Here is an 18065-nt window from a genome sequence, read left to right as displayed (position 1 = left end):
ATAGAGCAAGGCCCTATGACACACATTTTATCCTGTGAGACCTCGAAAGATATGTGGACAAAGTTGAAGTCTGTCTACGACAAAGAGTCAGAGGTGAGCATTCATTTAATGCAACAAAAGTTTTTTCTCTTGGAGTTTTCATCAGGTAAAAATGTTGCCTCATTCATATCACAGCTTGAAGAGATAAAAAATAAGCTAAAGCAAGCTGGTGAAGAGCTGTCCGATAAAATGATCATGACAAAAATACTTATGGCATTGCCAGAGGAATATAAGCATTTTCGATCCGCATGGGAATCCGTACCATCTGATAAACAAACCCTAGATGAACTTACATCAAGACTACTTATCGAAGAAGAAAGAAGTAAGTCAGCACAGGGCAGCACAGCATTGGCGATGAAAAGTGATACAAGCAGAGAATTTAAAGGGCAAAAGAAAACCAGATTAAAGTGCCATTTTTGTGGCAGAGGTGGCCATATTGCGAAAAATTGCTTTTTCAAGAAGAAAGAGAGAGATAATAATAGCCAGAAAGACATAAAAGTATGCAGTCAATGTAAAAGACGAGGACACAACTTACAAGAGTGTTGGTTTAATAAAAATAAAAATGAAAAACAACAGACAAGCAGAGAAGAAAATAAAATTGACAGTAATGCATTCATGGTATATACTGGGAGTAAGAAAAATAAAAATGAATGGTGCTTGGACACAGGAGCTAGCGAACATATGTGCTGGAATCAAGATCTGTTTGAAGAATTGATAGAGATAAGCTATAAAAAACAAGTAAAAGTCGGAAATGGAGAAAAATTACCAGTTAAAGGTATTGGAAAAATAACTCTATGGGCATTTAATGGTAAGAAATTTATAAAGTCAACCCTGTCAGATGTATTATTTGTGCCAGATTTACAATTTAATTTATTCTCAGCTGGATGTGCCTTAGATAAAGGTTATAAGATGTTTTCAAACAATGAAAAATGTGAATTTTATAATGACAAAGGAGAAATAAGAGCATTGGCAACACGGGATAACAAATTATACAAAATGTTATTCTCACAAGAACAAAACACTGAAACCTTTGCAAATATTTTAATTTCGGAACGCACCCCTAACGAAAACTTGTCTGACGGTCAAGTTCAAGAAAACAGCTGTTTAGTAGATGTATTTTTATCAGAGTGTAATTCTGCAAAAACAACAGAAAGTTTGAGAGTTTGGCACTGCAGACTAGCACATCAAAATACTACATATGTGAGAAACTTTTTAAGGCAAAATAACATTGATTTTATAGACGAAAAATTCGTGTGTGAACAGTGTTTAACAGGTAAACAACACAGAATACCATTCAAGTTAAGTGAATCAAGAGCAAGTGAGCCATTACAATTAGTGCATACAGACGTATGTGGCCCTATGGAAGAAGAGTCTTTAGGGGGAAATAGGTATTTCCTGTTGTTAAAGGATGACTATACAAATTATAGGTACGCGTATTTCATGAAAAATAAATCAGAAGTTAAGAAACACCTTAAAAATTTTATATCATTAGCCGAGAGAGAGACAGGCTTGCAAGATGAAAAATTTACGATCAGATAACGGTTTAGAGTTTATGAACCAAGAAATAAAGGAGATGCTTGACTATCAAGGCATAAAACATCAGAGATCAGTAGTGTATACGCCTCAGCAGAACGGTAGGGCTGAGAGGGAAAATAGAACCCTAGTTGAATCAGCCCGAACTATGATACAAGGGCAAAAGTTGAATAAAAACTTGTGGGCAGAGGCCATACATACAGCAGTGTATGTTTTAAACCGAACAGGCCCTAGTAGCATAAAAAATGTGACACCTTATGAATTATGGTACAAAAAGAAAGTCAATAATATTTCTACACTCAAGAGTTTTGGTTCTAGAGTATCAGTGCATGTCCCAAAAGAGAAGAGATTAAAATGGGATGCAAAAAATATGTTTGGTTTCTTTATTGGCTACAGTGAGGATGTAAAAGGTTACAAAATATTTGTCCCAGACAAAAATAAAGTTGAAATTCATCGAGATGTCATATTTTTGCCCGAGAAAACCATAGAAATAAAAAATGGGGAGACAGACATGAATAAAAACATACAGATGATATGTGAGGAGATAAAGTCAGAAGAAGATGACAGTGAAGCAGAAGAACCTCAAAATAATAGAGAAGAAAGCAGTGAGAGTGACCTCGAAACTGATAGCAGTGTTGAAGATGTGAATGAAATAGAGCAGGAGCATGGATATGACCTGAGAAGACATATAAAAAGACCCTCAAGATATGATGATTATGTTCTGGATGATGACGAAATGAGTTTGTTGACTTTTAGTGATGATGAAGAACCCCAGACGTATGATGATGCAGTGGCCAGTAGTGAGTGTAAAAATTGGAAGAAAGCTATGCAATCAGAAATAAATGCGTTGCTAGAAAATGAAACATGGGAGTTTGTGCAAAGTAGTGATGGTCAAAAAGTCATTGAGTGCAAGTGGGTGTTCAAGAAAAAGAAAAATGAAAATGGTAAAGTAGTGAAATATAAAGCTCGTGTGGTAGCTAGAGGTTTTCAACAAATTGGTATGTTTTTTAATGATATTTATAGTCCAGTAGCAAAATTACCATCAATAAGGATTTTCTTAGCCATGTGTAATACTTTTGATATGAAAATTCATCAAGTAGATGTTTGTAGTGCATTTCTAAATGGGGATATTAAAGAAAATGTTTTTATTTCACTCCCAAAGGGATTTAAAGAAAAAGAGGGCACTATTTGCAAATTAAGAAAATCCTTATATGGTTTGAAAAGTTCACCTAAAAATTGGAATGACAAATTTCATAATTTGATGCAAAATTTGAGTTTTTCAAGATCTGAATATGAATATTGTCTTTATATTAAAGTAAATGAAAAAGGTAGGATATACATTTTGCTGTATGTTGATGATTTGCTGTTGGCAGGTACAAATGATCAAGAAGTTGAGAAAATAAAATACATTTTAAACAAAAACTTCAAAATGAACGACTTAGGTCAAATAAAACATTTTTTGGGTATGTGCATAACTCAAAATTTGTCTGAAGGCAAAATAAAAATTAATCAAACTGTTTACTTAAAAAATGTTTTGAAGAAATTTGACATGTCAAGCTGCAAACCATCAACAACACCAATGGATAATAATTTTCACCACGATTTTCTCAAACGAAAAAAATCTGAGAGCATAGAGATAGAAAAGAAATGTAGAGTTGCTATAGGATGTTTGATGTATGCAATGTTATGCTCAAGACCAGATTTGTGTATAGCTATAGGTATATTAAGCAGGTATCAAACATGTGCAAGTAACGATTTGTGGGTAGCAATAAAAAGAGTATTGAGATATATTCAAAGCACAGTTACTATGAGTTTGATATACTATAAACATAAATATAAACAGGAAAATTTGATAGTAGGGTACTCAGATTCAGATTGGGCAGGTGACCGTACTGATAGAAAATCTACATCAGGATATGTATTCAAAGTTTTTAATTGCACGGTGTCATGGGCATCACGGAAACAGTCTACAGTCAGTTTGTCCTCTACTGAAGCTGAATATGTTGCACTAAGTGTATGTGTGAGTGAAGCATGTTGGCTAAGATACTTAATGTATGATTTAAAAATAAAACCTGATTATGTAGCGGTTCTAATTCATGCAGACAATCAAAGCGCTATAAGGGTTAGTAGAAATCCGGAATTTCATAAGAGACTAAAACATGTTGATATTAGATTTCATTTTGTACGAGATAAAATTAAGGAAAATATTGTTGTATTAAAATATCTTAATACAAGTGACCAACAGGCTGACATATGTACAAAACCATTAGGTTTAACTCTGTTTAAAAAATTTAGAGAGTTGCTAGGTTTAGAATAAAAAATTAATTTAGATCTAGGAGATTTACCGTTGAGGGGGGGTGTTGAATACCCAGTAAAAATAAGCAACGGCAAATCTAGGGGATTTTTGTTATTGTATGATGTAGTTGGAAACAATGTTATATAAGTGTCAGATGTCAACTGTAAGCAAAAATAAGTGTCAAAGAAAAATAAATGTTGATTTTGGTGTTTAAGTTATTTGTAGAATTATTGAGTTTTCTTTTAAAATAAAACTGACTAGAAGTACTTCGGTGTTTAATTAACATCCACGCAATTCTGCAAAACATCAATTTGTGACGCACTGAAAAATGATCATGAAAAGGACAATAGCAATGAAATTTTCGTTAAAGATTTCATTACTTGTCTGAAAGCTCGACGCGAAGCCATAACAGCATCATGTCTGGATGGCCACCCTGTTTTACATAACCTTTTTAAGTGTTGGCAAACGCGTTGAGTCCAAAGTGAAAATAGTGCATAGTACATCTCATCTTTTAATACTTATACCAAAAAAAAAACATATAATCTCTTAATTATGCCGTAAAAAAACAACTATACACCAGCAACAGCATCATTCAAGACTAGGTTCAGATTATGGGATGCACATGAACATAGGAAACTGTTTTTTCAATGTCAGTTATGCGCCTTTGTACGCCTGAATATACACCACTCATAACGCTTCCCCATCATACCCCTTTCCTCCGCAGTTGTGTACCTACGGAAAGGTGCTTTGATTGTATAAATTTTAAAATTTTATTTACAGGACCTTCTGCATTTTGGTCTAATATGTGATTAAATCCCAAAAAACTTTCAACAACTTCTGCTTTGGAAGGCAAATTATTTTCATCGCAAATTATTTTTACATACCGGAAAATAAAACTAAGCTGATCGTGTTTTGAAATATCTTGAGTATTGAGTGGTATTAAGAATTATTGAATAAAAACAACTTTTTTTAATCAAATTAATCAATTTGTTTTCAGTTTCTTGAGCCAGCAAATTTATAACTACGTTTTATATTTGGGGCTCAAGTAATTTGTTTAAGTTTTTGTTGTTATCTATTAATTTAGCTAAAACAGGATCATATTTAGCTTGTAAAAGAACCACCGACAAAAAATTACCTTTTTGGGATTCACTTTTCATTTTTTTGGGATTCACAATTACCCGCTTCATTACTTTCTTCCAAATTCCCAATTTTGATGCTTATTAGGAAAATATGTTTTGGTCCCTAATTTAAAGAAAGTAAAAGTATTAGCTTGAAGGCTTTAAGGGACCCCCCACCTTGCGGACCTGTCAGCTACGCCACTGACTGCCTGGGATCTACCACATAAACTGCAAGCGTCCAGCGATCGATTGCCAGTAAAAAAAAACAATTTTGAAAATAAAAAACTTTATTGTACGTTTCAATTTGATAAAAAGTTGATAAAAAGATAACTACAGATAGTTATAATTAAAGTCATGTTTTTCACCTTAATTTTATTTGAATGTTGATGCTTGGCACTGCATATCATCCACAAGTTTTTTCATATGATGGTACGTAATTACCGAGGGCCAAATGTAAGCATGATGAGAGATGTTCGTCAGCCGATTCATCATCAGGACTTTTCATTCCGGATGGAATGTTTGCCGATCTTACTACTAGATCTCTGATTCGCTTATTGCGGTGAATCACTCCTCATTCCACTTGTGTATTGTCGAAGTTTGTTGTATGACTTGGCTTTCGTTACAATTTTCTTCCACTCATTTCGATATGTGCATAGTCCAGATGCACATATGCGATATGTCCAGATTCTCACTTCCAGAATTTTGATATCTCTCATGACCTGGTCCTCCCATCTCTCTCGGTCTTCCCCTTGGTCTTTCAGATTCTAGTTTCCATCTGTAGATCTTCTTAATCAGTAGGTCGTTTTTCCTTTTCTCTATGTGTCCCAGCCATCTCAGTCTCTGCGCTTTAATAAATCTAACTATATCTTCTTCCTTCATTATGTCTCTTAGTTCACTCTTCTTCTCATTTCTCCGTTGTCCATTCTTATCGGACCCATAATCAGTCTGAGGATTTTCCTCAGGGGCGGCCCGTCGGGGTAGGCAAGGTAGGCGCCGCCTACCCTCTTCAAATGTAGTACAATAATATAAATTATTAATATATATTACTTATTTCAAAATTGTAATTTATAAATTTTGACACAATATCTACAATAAAATAGCAAAAATTATCCAAATTATTTTTAAAAATATCCAAAAAATTTTCTCCGTAGTTATAATTATTGTACGCTCCTTGTAGTATCAGTATACTACTTATAGTATACTATAACTGTATAGATTCTATATTCTCCTTGGTCAGGCACTCGGGAACGTAGCCTGAAATAGAACGACGCCAACACCGAATTGACGTGCGATCTCTCTCTGTTTACGCGAGCAGGCCTGCTGCAGGTCTGCTCGTAGCGACCGTATTCTACGATTTTGAACGGGCGGATAGGCACAGAGTCTTATAGCCGGACCTACAAAATTTTATCAGTTGCTTCTCTTGTGTCTTGTGAAACTGTTTTAAAATAATTGTTTTTTGATTTTGTCTGTTATTAGTAGGTTAAGTATTGAATAACACTAGGTAGGACAATTTAAATTTGTTTATGAAAACTAAATAATGTGTTATTAGATTATATAGATAATTAAAAATTTAAAGCGAGGTTAATTGTTAACTTATCAATTTATTCGAATAGTAAATTATTATTTGATACATAAATAAAATAAGTAATATTTGACGTTGTTGAAACGTAGGTGTGTTAGTTTTATTGGTGAAAAAACTTTAGTCATCGAATATGAATATTTTAAACGATGTAATATGCAGTTTGATCGAGACGCCTTTTTCAAGGCGCCAAAATCAAGAAAGATTAGTAATTATTTCAATGGGCCGGCCTTTACAAAATTTAACAATTTTATCCACAGATAAGACAAAAGACAATCAACCATTTTCGAGATCGTTTAAAACAATATGGTATGAAAATCATAAATGGCTAAGCGGAAGTTATTTTAAAAATTCACTTTTCTGTTGGCCTTGTCTGTTGCTCTCAAATTTGAAGCAAAATGTTTGGGTGAGTCAGGGATATTCAGATTTGAAAAATTTATCAGCTAGTGTAAAAAACATGAATCTTCGAAAGAACATTTAAACAATTGCTTAGATTTAAAACGGTTAGAAAAAAATAAACAAACTACTGACAGTGCTTTCGCTGGACATATTTCTCTATCTAATAAGATATATAATGAAGAAGTTGAAAAAGATTGAAGAAGTTGAAGAAATTGATGTTACAATTCTTTTAGCAAAACAAGAACTTACATTTCGCGGTCGTGATGAGAGCCATAATTCTTCAAACATGGGTAATTTTAAAGAAATTTTTAATTTAGTAGTTAAACGCGATCAGGAAATCCAGGATCATGTTAAAAATTAAAGGGGTGTTCACGGGTTTGTCAAAAACAATACAAAATGATTTAATAGATTGTCTTGCCGATTACGTAAAAAATGAAATTTCAACAGAAATTAATGAAAGTCAATTTTTTTCTATACTAGCTGACGATACTACTGATATAACCGAAAAATCACAGTGTACTTTAACAATCCGTTTTGTTAACAAAGTTGGTCAGGTAACAGAAAGATTTTTAGGGTTTTTTGATGTTAGCGATAATAGAGGGTCTAGGACGTTTCATCGCCGCCGTTTCGATGCCGCCAGTTCGATGCCGATGCCGGCCGATTCATTGCCAGTCAATTAATCGCTATCTGATATATTTCCGAATTTTCGACAGTTACAATTATTAGTTATTTTTAGTCTTAATAAGGAATTCTAGGAAATGCGAGATATGACGGCGATGAAATGGACTGGCGATGAACCGGCGGCATCGAAACGGCCGGCGATGAACCGGCGGCATCGAAACGTCCCATTCCGGATAATAGATCTGCAGACGCTCTATATAGTTTAATTTCAAACGTGCTTGAGCCATATGATTACAAAAATAAATTAATTGCTCAATTTTACGATGGTGCAAGTGTAATGGCTGGCTCTTTAAACGGATTACAATCAAAAATTAAAGTAGATGCTCCAAAAGCAATTTTTACACATTGTTGCGCTCATAGATTACATTTAAGGCCCCGTCTCACCATCAAATAATTGACAGTTATTTGATCAAACTTGACAGTCAAACTTGACTAGTGACACAAACTATACATACTAACTGTCACTTTGTGTCACTAACTGTCAAGTTTGATCAAATAACTGTCAATTATTTGATGGTGAGACGGGGCCTTAAGTATTGCAAGACGGCTCAAAATGTATTACAAACTGTAGGATATTTTTTGTCGCCTACCCGAAGTATATGTGTAGCCTACCCGCATACTGAGGTCACGAGCCGCCACTGTTTTCCTTTCGAATATTCTCAGTTTTTCTTCATCTGTTTCCGTGAGGCACATTGTCTCAGCTGCGTACGTAACTACTGGTCTGATTGCAACTCTGCATATTTTCAGGTTTGTATTTTTGGATAAGTTCTTGTCCTTCACTGGCCTACGATATCTCTAGTATGTTTTGTTGCCTGCTAGTATTCGCTCCGTTACTTCTTCACTTCTCTTATTTTGGCCATTTACTACTACTCCCAAATATTTGAATTGTTGAATTCTTTCCAAAGTGTAGTTTTCAATTTTGATTTATCTCGTCCTGTTATCTTCTCTTCTAGAGCAGAGTAGATATTTTGTTTTTCCTTCGTTAATTTCTAGACCTCTTTTCCGTGCTTTCTTTGCCAGGTTTGTTACTGCTTCTTTTAATCTTGCCTTGACTGTACCTTCTACTGGTCAGCCGATTACGATACTTTTAATTTCACTACCTATATTTGGGAAAATGCAGGCTCACACAAGTACGTTGATGCAAGGAATGCTGTGAGCTGCAGATATACTTTCCTCAAAGATGAATATTTGTCAGATGATATAAAAATCAAAATGTCGTATCGGTCGCTCTAGACTTAAGGTATATATCCGAAATTATTTTCAGTAGGTATCTCATTTTGGACGGAAATGATCTCCGTATTGAAAGTAATGGATATTTCAGTGACAAATTTTTTCACGTATTCACAAGAAAATGGATTAGACATGAATGTTACGGATATCTGTCAGTTTTTTAAAATCATCGAAGCGTCTTTTAAACTTGCTATGAACTGCTGGCAGCTCCGCGATCGACTTCAAAAACTTTGGCGATCGACCTTTCCACCAGTTGTATGGGTTCACTGTGAGACATGAGAATATTGGTATCATCAGCATACTGAACAATTTTATCTGGCATTGAACAAAACGTGTTTAGGTCACTTACAAACATAATGAAAAATAAAGGCCCCAGTATTGAGCCTTGAGGTACACCCATCGTACATTGTGGCCTCGACGTTACATTATCCACTGTGACTACTTGAGTTCTATTACTTAGATAAGATAGGGCCCAATTGTACGGTATACCACGTACTCCAATACCATGCAATTTTTGTAATAAGAGTTCACGATCAACCGCGTATCAAATGCACAACTAAGGTCATAAAAAAGACCCAATACATTTAATTTATCATTTAATGCTTTATAAAAATAAATTGAAGACAGTCAGAAATAGCAGTATTTGTAGATTTATTTTTTCTAAACCCGTTTTAAATAACAGGAAGAATTTTTCGGAAGTAGATTCCGATAGAAACAAAGTCAATTTTGAAAACAGGTAATTTCAGAATCAGTGACGAAAGTTCAGAATTTTTGGAACATCTTATGTATATTTTATAGTTAAATCTTGCCCTTTTTACTTTATCGTACTATATACGTAGTATAGTATAATAGATAAAGTTATAGGATCGTGCAAAAAAAATTTTTTCAGATTTCACTTTTTTTCGACGTTTTGAGTCCCCCTGAGTCTAAAAAGCAAATAAAAAAAACATGTCGGAAGTATGTACGTACGTACGTACGTATGTCGCCACCGCCCAGCAAAAACTACTGGACCGATTTTGATGAAATTCGGTATGAGTAAGTTTAAGAGAATTTTGTCGAGAAACTAAGCTTTAAAAAAAAACCTCTCAAAGGGGGGCCGAAATAGGGGTTATTTTGGGCCCATTTTTGCAAATTTTGACCGAAATGAATGAAATTCAACTCAAAGTAAGCTCATCGATAGGTAAATAAAAATACGGAATTTGACATTTCCAAATTCAAAATGGCCGACCGCCCACCCGACACATTTCCCTATCTATCTAAAAACATAGAGTTAAATATTAGCATAGAGAGAGTGTCATTCAGAGCGAAGTGACGACACCATCTTTTTTATTTGGATTAGTGCTGTTTCACTCTTACGCATAGTAAAGCTGCTACAGTTATCCTCCTCTTCCGTGCCTATATTCACACTGAATGTCATTATAGATTCTCGATACAATGTGTTAGAAGGAGATGCAGCAAACCAGTCCCCTGAGATCTTGTCTATATGATAATATGAGAATCTATGTTAATATATACCTCTATGTCTAAAAACTTGTTGAAGATAAGTTTAATTTGAAAAAGTCGTTATATAGTCTAAAGATGGGGCTATAAGAAGGATGTTATCGTTTTTCAGAAAAAGTTACGGGTTGCCTATATTTAAGGGGTCACATTTTGACATAAATTTGAACTAGATTTTCTCAAAAATGGCTCCAAGGAATTTTTTTATTTTTTGATATATCTTTGATATCCTATCAGTAAATTGAATGACATTAGTCATATATCTTAACTCCCCATAGGAGGGGAGTTATGAATTTTTTATAAAAAAATATTCGAGTGCCCGTAACTTCATTCTTAATAGAAACTAAAATTTGAAATTTTGCAAACATATATGGTACTTTATTATCTATTATCACAATAAATTTTACCAAAAATATGGCTTCCGGTTGAACCGGAAATGAATAAAAAATCTTAATTTTTGAAGTTATACTTCTTTACGGGCGTAATGACGGTGAAATTTTATATGGGAAAACCTAGCGACCGGGCGCATGCGCATTATAACTTTGTTCTGATTGGATGTTCAAATGACATGACAAAAATTATCCAATATGGCAGCTGTGGCACAGCTGTGGGACTGTGTTTGGTTATAATGTATGCTTGTTGCGTTTTAAAATTTGTAGGAAGAGAAACAACAAACAAAAAGTTAGTTAATGGTTATACTGCCTTTTTAAATAGTTTTCACATTATATTTTTGGACTTATTTACTTGTTGCATGCCAATGTGAAAGCTCATCAAACTGTGCCTAGTATGAGTGCCGTAGATCTCGCTTATTCAAAGCTAAAGAATCTTTCACTGGTAAGTGTTTTATAAATAGTTGATCAAATTTTGTTATGATATTTGAACATAGCCACTTTGCACGACGCAAGTGATTGCGAAATGTATTAGTCGTTATACGGGCTCCGATACCTACCTTGAACCTACCAAAATACATAAGTAGTATGTAATACTTTTTTTTACATAATTTGATTACCATCAAAATTTATATCAATATTCACCTAATATATTGTCTTCTTACCCTATGTTTTGTTGTATTTTTTCAATTCTAAATCATTTCAATTCAAAATCAAAATAATTTGATTTACATAAGTTAAAAATGTCAAAAGGTTAATCTGTTTAGTTAGACGATCTTCGCACATAATGACAAGCTGCCTCTGTGGTGCAGTTTTAATGCGGGTGGATCCCAATACAACGCAAATACCAGCCGCGTGGTAAGTTGGTTCGAATCCCAATAGAAACTTTTATTTTTTTATTTTTTTTTATACATTTTATGATTGTAAGTATATTTATTATATAATTTTATTTTCAGAAAATACGTATTTAGTTAAAAATTTTCCGACAATTAATGTTCAGAAATCATTTGTGGCATTTTTAATGTGTTTGTGTGTGTTTTATTTTTTTATTATTTTAATTTTTGGCACTGTTTTAATAAAAATGTTTGAGAAGTATTAAGTATAAATTAATTTAATATTTAAATAAAATATAAATAAAAAGTATATTAATTTCGTTTATAATTATATAATCATATAATAGAAGTATAACTTCTTACGTGCGTACAAAGTACACACACATTCTTTTTTTTAGATACGCCCTGTATATTTTAACATATTTTGAAAGAATGCAAAATTACCTTTCCAATGACATAAAATTCATTGCTGTAGCTCAAAAACTCGAAAAGTTACGGTAAATAGAAATTTTGCTATAATCTTATGTGTGTCCTCTCTCACGCGTTCATAGCAGAGCATTATTGTAGGGCAGTCAATGAGGGTATTTGGCTCCGAATTCCATCCTACTACATTGATGTACTTGATATTTTCACAGTAAGTAGGGAATAGCTCAAGAAACAAAATCTACCCTATATACTATGGCGCTTTTATCTTGGGGCGGTTCCCACTTCTTCAAGGGGGTGGAAAATTTGTTGGTCAAAATAAGCACGAAAGTGGCTAAAGAACCTATTTCTAAGCAAAAACTGGTCTATACTTTTTTTTTTGAACTCAATACTTTTTGAGTTATGCGTAGTTGAAAATTGGCCATTTTCATTGAAAAATGACACCTTTTCGGACGGATTTTTTGTGAATACCTTAAAAACTATGCATCGAATTAAAAACACTATATAAAACATTTTTTAGATTATAAATAATAAAGAGATTCGTTCCTTCGTAAATGTTCTATTTATAATACAAAAAGAGATATGGTAGGTGAAAATAGTTTGTTTTTTGGTGCATGCTCAAATTGGTGTATTCAACTTGAAATAACAGAGGAACGGTAGGTTTTAGGTGTATAATGCTACCAACACCTTTTGTAGTGTTTGAAAAGGCCTTTAAAACGAGCACCGTTAAATGTCGGTTACTTACAAACTAAGCGAGATATGGTGCAAAAAAATATATGACTAATGTACTTTAAGGAAAAATGAAAAGTATATACATTTAACTCCCCATCTACCATAATTTAAATGCATTGTTTTCCTTCTACAATACCTTTTAATATATATATATATATATATATATATATATATATATATATATATATATATATATATATATATATATATATATATATATATAGTTATTTCTACTTTCAAAATGTTGAACGGGTTTAAAATGAATGGTTTTTGTAAAAAATGTGATCAAATTATGGAATGAATTTTTAAATTTTCTTAAAAATCTTCCTTTTTCTCCATGTAATTCGAAAATAAAAATATTTCACCCCTGAGAAGTGGTGGGAACTTCCCCCATGATAAAAGCGCCATAGTATATAGGATAGACTTTGAATTAGGAGATTAGGCTACTCCCAAAATTTCATTAAAATCCATGCAGTAGGATAGAATTTGGAGATAATATCTTGTTCTTAATCTCGCGCATTGACTGGCGTAATCGAAATAGAATGAAATGCAAATATTGTAAACTATTAATTTCTCAGAAAAATGAACTAATTTGAAATGAAAGTATGACTATAATATTCTATTGATTTATGCAATAATCTACACATCTATAGTGTGTCCCCGAAATATGGCATCGAACATTTTCTCAAATGCAGGAATTAATGATGCGTAGAACCATAAAATACTTTTAAGTACAGTAGATGTTTCTAAAATATCAAAATAACGAGTAACTTTGTTATTTTTATAGAATTCCAGTATCTAGTACCATAACGATAATAGATCGGTACGATAAAGTTCTCGGGCGGCCCTTCCGTCCAGCGTTTTTTGTTTTTCGTTTGTATTTCAGATATAGGTGTACTATTTTCCGTAACCCTTTCCCAAGAGGCAAAAAATGCAAATGAAACTAAAATAAAATTATTAAAATTCAATTTTATTTACAATAACAAATTATCTTCCTTTTTTCCCTTTTTTACTATTAGCCTGTTTACTTCTCATTCTATGGACTTGCTTCTTAACATCCTTTAATTTCTTAAGTTTGTTGAATTCTATACCTTCAATTTCCTTACGATGTCTTTCCAACCGCTCTTTCGTTTCTTCTTTAAGTTTTTCTTGTTTCTTGTCGTAAGAAGCTCTTAACATTTTCATCATAGTAGAAATCTGCAATAAATAAGTTTATGTTAAAATAAATTAAAAGTCATTAAAACAAAACTCATATTTTGAATTATCAATTAATTGTAGATCAGAATAAAATAATTCGCTTAAAGGAGACAAGCATTATTACGAGATATACGCATATAAAGTTCAAAAATTAATCAAATTAGTATTATGTATTAGAATAGAATAGAAATATGCTTTATTGTCATGAAAAATTTAACAATTTTATAGACAAAGCTTACAAGAATCATAAATAAAAACAATAACAAATACAATTTACTAAAATTATACAAATCGTCAATATAAATAAAACATAATAAAGTCAAATAAAAATCAGTAACAATCTATTGCAAAATATAAAAAAAATTGCAAATTGCGTAATCTACCTTAAGAAATTTAATAAGTGATTTAATAAGTTATGATGCTGCATATGACACTCAAATATAGATTAAGATTCTACTTATACATAAGAATACTGTAATTTCTTAGTTATTGGTTAAGAAACTCTGCTATTGAATAATATGGTCTTTCAGATAAATAGGCTTTTGTCATTTTACGGAACTTGGGGAAAGATGTTGCAGATTTAAGTTGTAGAGGGAGATGGTTGTATAGTTTTTTTGCAGAATATAATATAGATTTCTTCACTAACTCACTGGACGGGATCGGTAAATAGATGTCAAAAGTAGAATTTCTGGTGGAATAGTCATGTCTAGGTCTTTCTGGAAAGACATGTAGATGTTTACGAATTAAGCAAACAGTTTCTAAAATATATAAAGAAGGTAATGTTAGAATTCTGTGATCTTTAAAGTAGCTTCTGCAATGTGTTGTTCTTCTGAGGCCAAACAGATATCTGATTGCTCTTTTTTGCAATTTAAAAATAACATCGGATTGGGCAGCTGTACCAAAACCCCAAAAAGGCAGACCATATCGAAGATGGGACTCGAACAATGAAAAGTATGTTATTTTGGAAGAGGCTAAATCCATTTCCTTCGAGACAGATCTTATTGCAAAGCAAGCTGAGGATAGTTTCTTGCTTAACACATCGATATGAAGGGACCATTTAAGGTTGCTATCTAAAAAAATACCAAGAAACTTTACAGAATCAACGATACTGATCTGGCTGTTATGAAGAGGTAAGGGTTGAAGAGTTCCTTTATAGGGTAATGCGACTGTTTTATCTACGTTAAAAGAGAGTAAATTAGAATCTGACCAGGATTTTATTGTGAGTAGATCAGAAGTTATAGTAGCATGAAGAGTTGCCATATTTGAGTTGCTCCAAGTGATACTGGTATCGTCAGCAAAAAGAAAAACTTTTCCATCGATTTTTAAACTAGTGATGTCATTAATAAAGATAAGGAAAAGTAAAGGACCCAATACTGAACCTTGTGGTACCCCACATACAACATTTCTGAGACTAGAGTCTGTATCATTTGCTCTAACCAGTTGTTTCCTATTTTCCAAGTAAGATTGAAACCAGTTCAAAGAAATACCTCGAATTCCATAGAAATCTAGTTTTTTTTATCAAAATGTCGTGATTTACACAATCAAAAGCTTTGGCATAATCACAAAAAACAGTGGAAGTGTGGAGATTATTGTTTAATGCTTGATAAACCTCATGTAGTACAGAAAACATGGCATCGGTGGTACATTTATTATTTAAAAAGCCGAACTGATTTTGTGATAAAATCTTGTTATCAACGAGAAAGGACATAAGTCGGGCTTTTATGAGTCTTTCAATAATTTTGGAGAGTACCGGTAGTAATGCAATAGGTCTATAATTGCAGGCAATAGATTTTTCACCACCCTTATGAAGAGGAATAATGATGGCCGTCTTTAGGCACTCTGGAAATTTACCTTTCTCAAAAGAATAATTTATTAGAGAGATGAGGACTCCCAACACATTGTCTGGGAGATTTGAGAAAATTTTTATGGATAGTCCATCGGTACTACAGGAAGATTTGCTTTTGATACTCTTGATTGTTTGGATCAGTTCAGATTTACCAATCGGTCTTATAAAGAATGAATTCGAAACCTTTCCTGAATTAGGGAGATAGGAAATGGGATCTTGTTGTGACACAATAGTTGATGTTATATTTTTACTCACATTAACAAAGTATTCATTTAGATTTTCTGGGTCTGGAAGGGAAAATGTTTGAGCTGTGTGAGTTTTACTTCGAAGATCGTTTATTATGGACCAAGTTTCTTTTGCAACACTTTTGGAGCTTCTGAGACGATTTTGATAATACAATTTTTTAGCCGATTTTATAAGTTTTAAATAGATTGCCCTGTACTTGGTGATATATTCAATAACAGAGACGTTGGTAGTAAATTTCTTGATATACAGTAGTGAACGCATGTTTTTGGCTGATATGCGGACACCTTTGGTAGTCCAGGGTTTGCGATGTTTTTGTTTAATTGTGATTAAAGGAAATGCTGTATTGAAGATACAGACCAGCTTATTCAAAAAATCACTGAAATTATGATCGACGTCCAAGGAAGGAAAGTGCCACTCAGAGGTTAAGCATAAATTTTGGAATTTACGAAAGTTCCGACCGGAAAAAATCCTGCCTAAACGTCGAGTTTTCGAGGAGGACTTGCTAAAGATGTTATTCTTCTTCTGAATATTTGGATTCAATAAGCTAAGGGTGTAATAATATTAACTTTTTCTTTAATCTTTTCGATGAATCCCTCAAGTTTTCAAGCTCGACTTTTCAATAAGTATGCGTCGATTGATATATAACATAAACTATTTCTGCCACTATAATGTGGCACTTCCGGTTACAACTTTTTAACCGGAAGTGATATAAAAACCGAAAATATATATTTGTTTTCTTCTTGCTAAGGCGAGTCGAATAATATATCGAGCTCTAAGCTCTCATTCAACACCTCATTTGTTATTCTATCTGTTTTAATAACGGAGGAGTTAAATTCAAGTACACCCAGACAGGCATGAAACCAGAAGTATATATTTTTGAAGTTATACTTCTTTAGGCGCGATTGAGGGTGATTATTTATTATTAATCTGCGCGCATGCGCACACCGACAGTATGGTAATAGTCGTTATACGGGCTCTGATTGGGTGTTGAAATGATCTGTCAATAATAATTGTTCAATATGGAGGTAATCAAATGTATAATATATTAGTTTTATTGTTGTGAGGAAAGAAACAAAAAAGTTTATAACTGTAGTGACTTTTTAAATAGTTTTTAAAAGCAACAGGTACGTAATAATAATTGTAAATGTTTCAGTATCGCAATAAAAAAATACATAACCTATTTGGAAAATGTAAAATAAACCTACCTACCTAACCAACAAAATTTCTAAAAATATTCATCTAATATTGTTTTTTTGCTCTGTTTTGTTGTGTTGTAATATTTGAATTCCGTAGACATCAAACTAATGTGGTTAACGTTGGAGCTTTACCGCGCTGAGCAGATGGGACGTGAATTGTAAATTGTAGAATTCCTCATCTTCCTTAGTCTCAGCATCCGTATGGCTTGCATATTGTAGAAGCCTCGGAGGTGTAACCAGAGAAGGTTCCCATTGTTTTCATTCTGGTGGGGTGTAGAATAGCATTATGTTGTTTTATATGCCATTAGAGTGAAAACTTAGTCTTGTTGTAGCAGTTGCCGCTAGGGCATCTATGCCATTTCGTACGTTGCAATCCGGGACTGCACGCTGCGGTTTTGTTTTGGTTGGATCAGGAAGAGCAGCATCTGTGCCTCCTAATGAGAGACTAATAAGTTTCGAAACCGGTAGAGGTGCTTGATGCACTCTATGATTGGACTAGAATATGGTTCGGCTGTATTTTCGTTTTGCAACGAAATTGAAAATGGTTATTCATTTTTGATTTACATTTACTCTGATTGGAGTACGAAGGGAACCATTCTCGTTGAACCTTTACCGCGCTGAGCAGATGGGACGTGAATTGTAAATTGTAGAATTCCCTCATCTTCCTTAGTCTCAGCATCCGTATGGCTTGCATATTGTAGAAGCCTCGCAGGTGTAACCAGAGAAGGTTCCCATTGTTTTCATTCTGGTGGGGTGTAGAATAGCATTATGTTGTTTTATATGCCATTAGAGTGAAAACTTAGTCTTAATGTGGTTAAATTCGGAAGTGTC

The 18065-nt window shown here is 33.3% G+C and overlaps 1 protein-coding gene across 1 annotated transcript in view; it reads right to left on the bottom strand.

Moving 5' to 3' along the window:
- Nucleotides 1-13703: 13703 nt before the first annotated feature.
- The window catches only part of LOC114342682 (ribosome biogenesis protein BMS1 homolog), an 84679-nt gene continuing 80317 nt past the window's right edge, over nucleotides 13704-18065 (bottom strand). Inside the window, exon 12 of the mRNA XM_050648693.1 lies at nucleotides 13704-13946. Coding sequence (XP_050504650.1) covers nucleotides 13737-13946 — 210 coding nt within the window. The 3' untranslated portion in view covers nucleotides 13704-13736. The remainder of the gene's footprint in view (nucleotides 13947-18065) is intronic.

This window comes from Diabrotica virgifera, chromosome 4 (assembly GCF_917563875.1).
Source record: "Diabrotica virgifera virgifera chromosome 4, PGI_DIABVI_V3a".
Lineage (NCBI taxonomy): Eukaryota > Metazoa > Arthropoda > Insecta > Coleoptera > Chrysomelidae > Diabrotica > Diabrotica virgifera.
The sequence above is the reverse complement of the archived record's forward strand: the minus strand, read 5'-3'. Positions and strand labels throughout refer to the sequence as shown.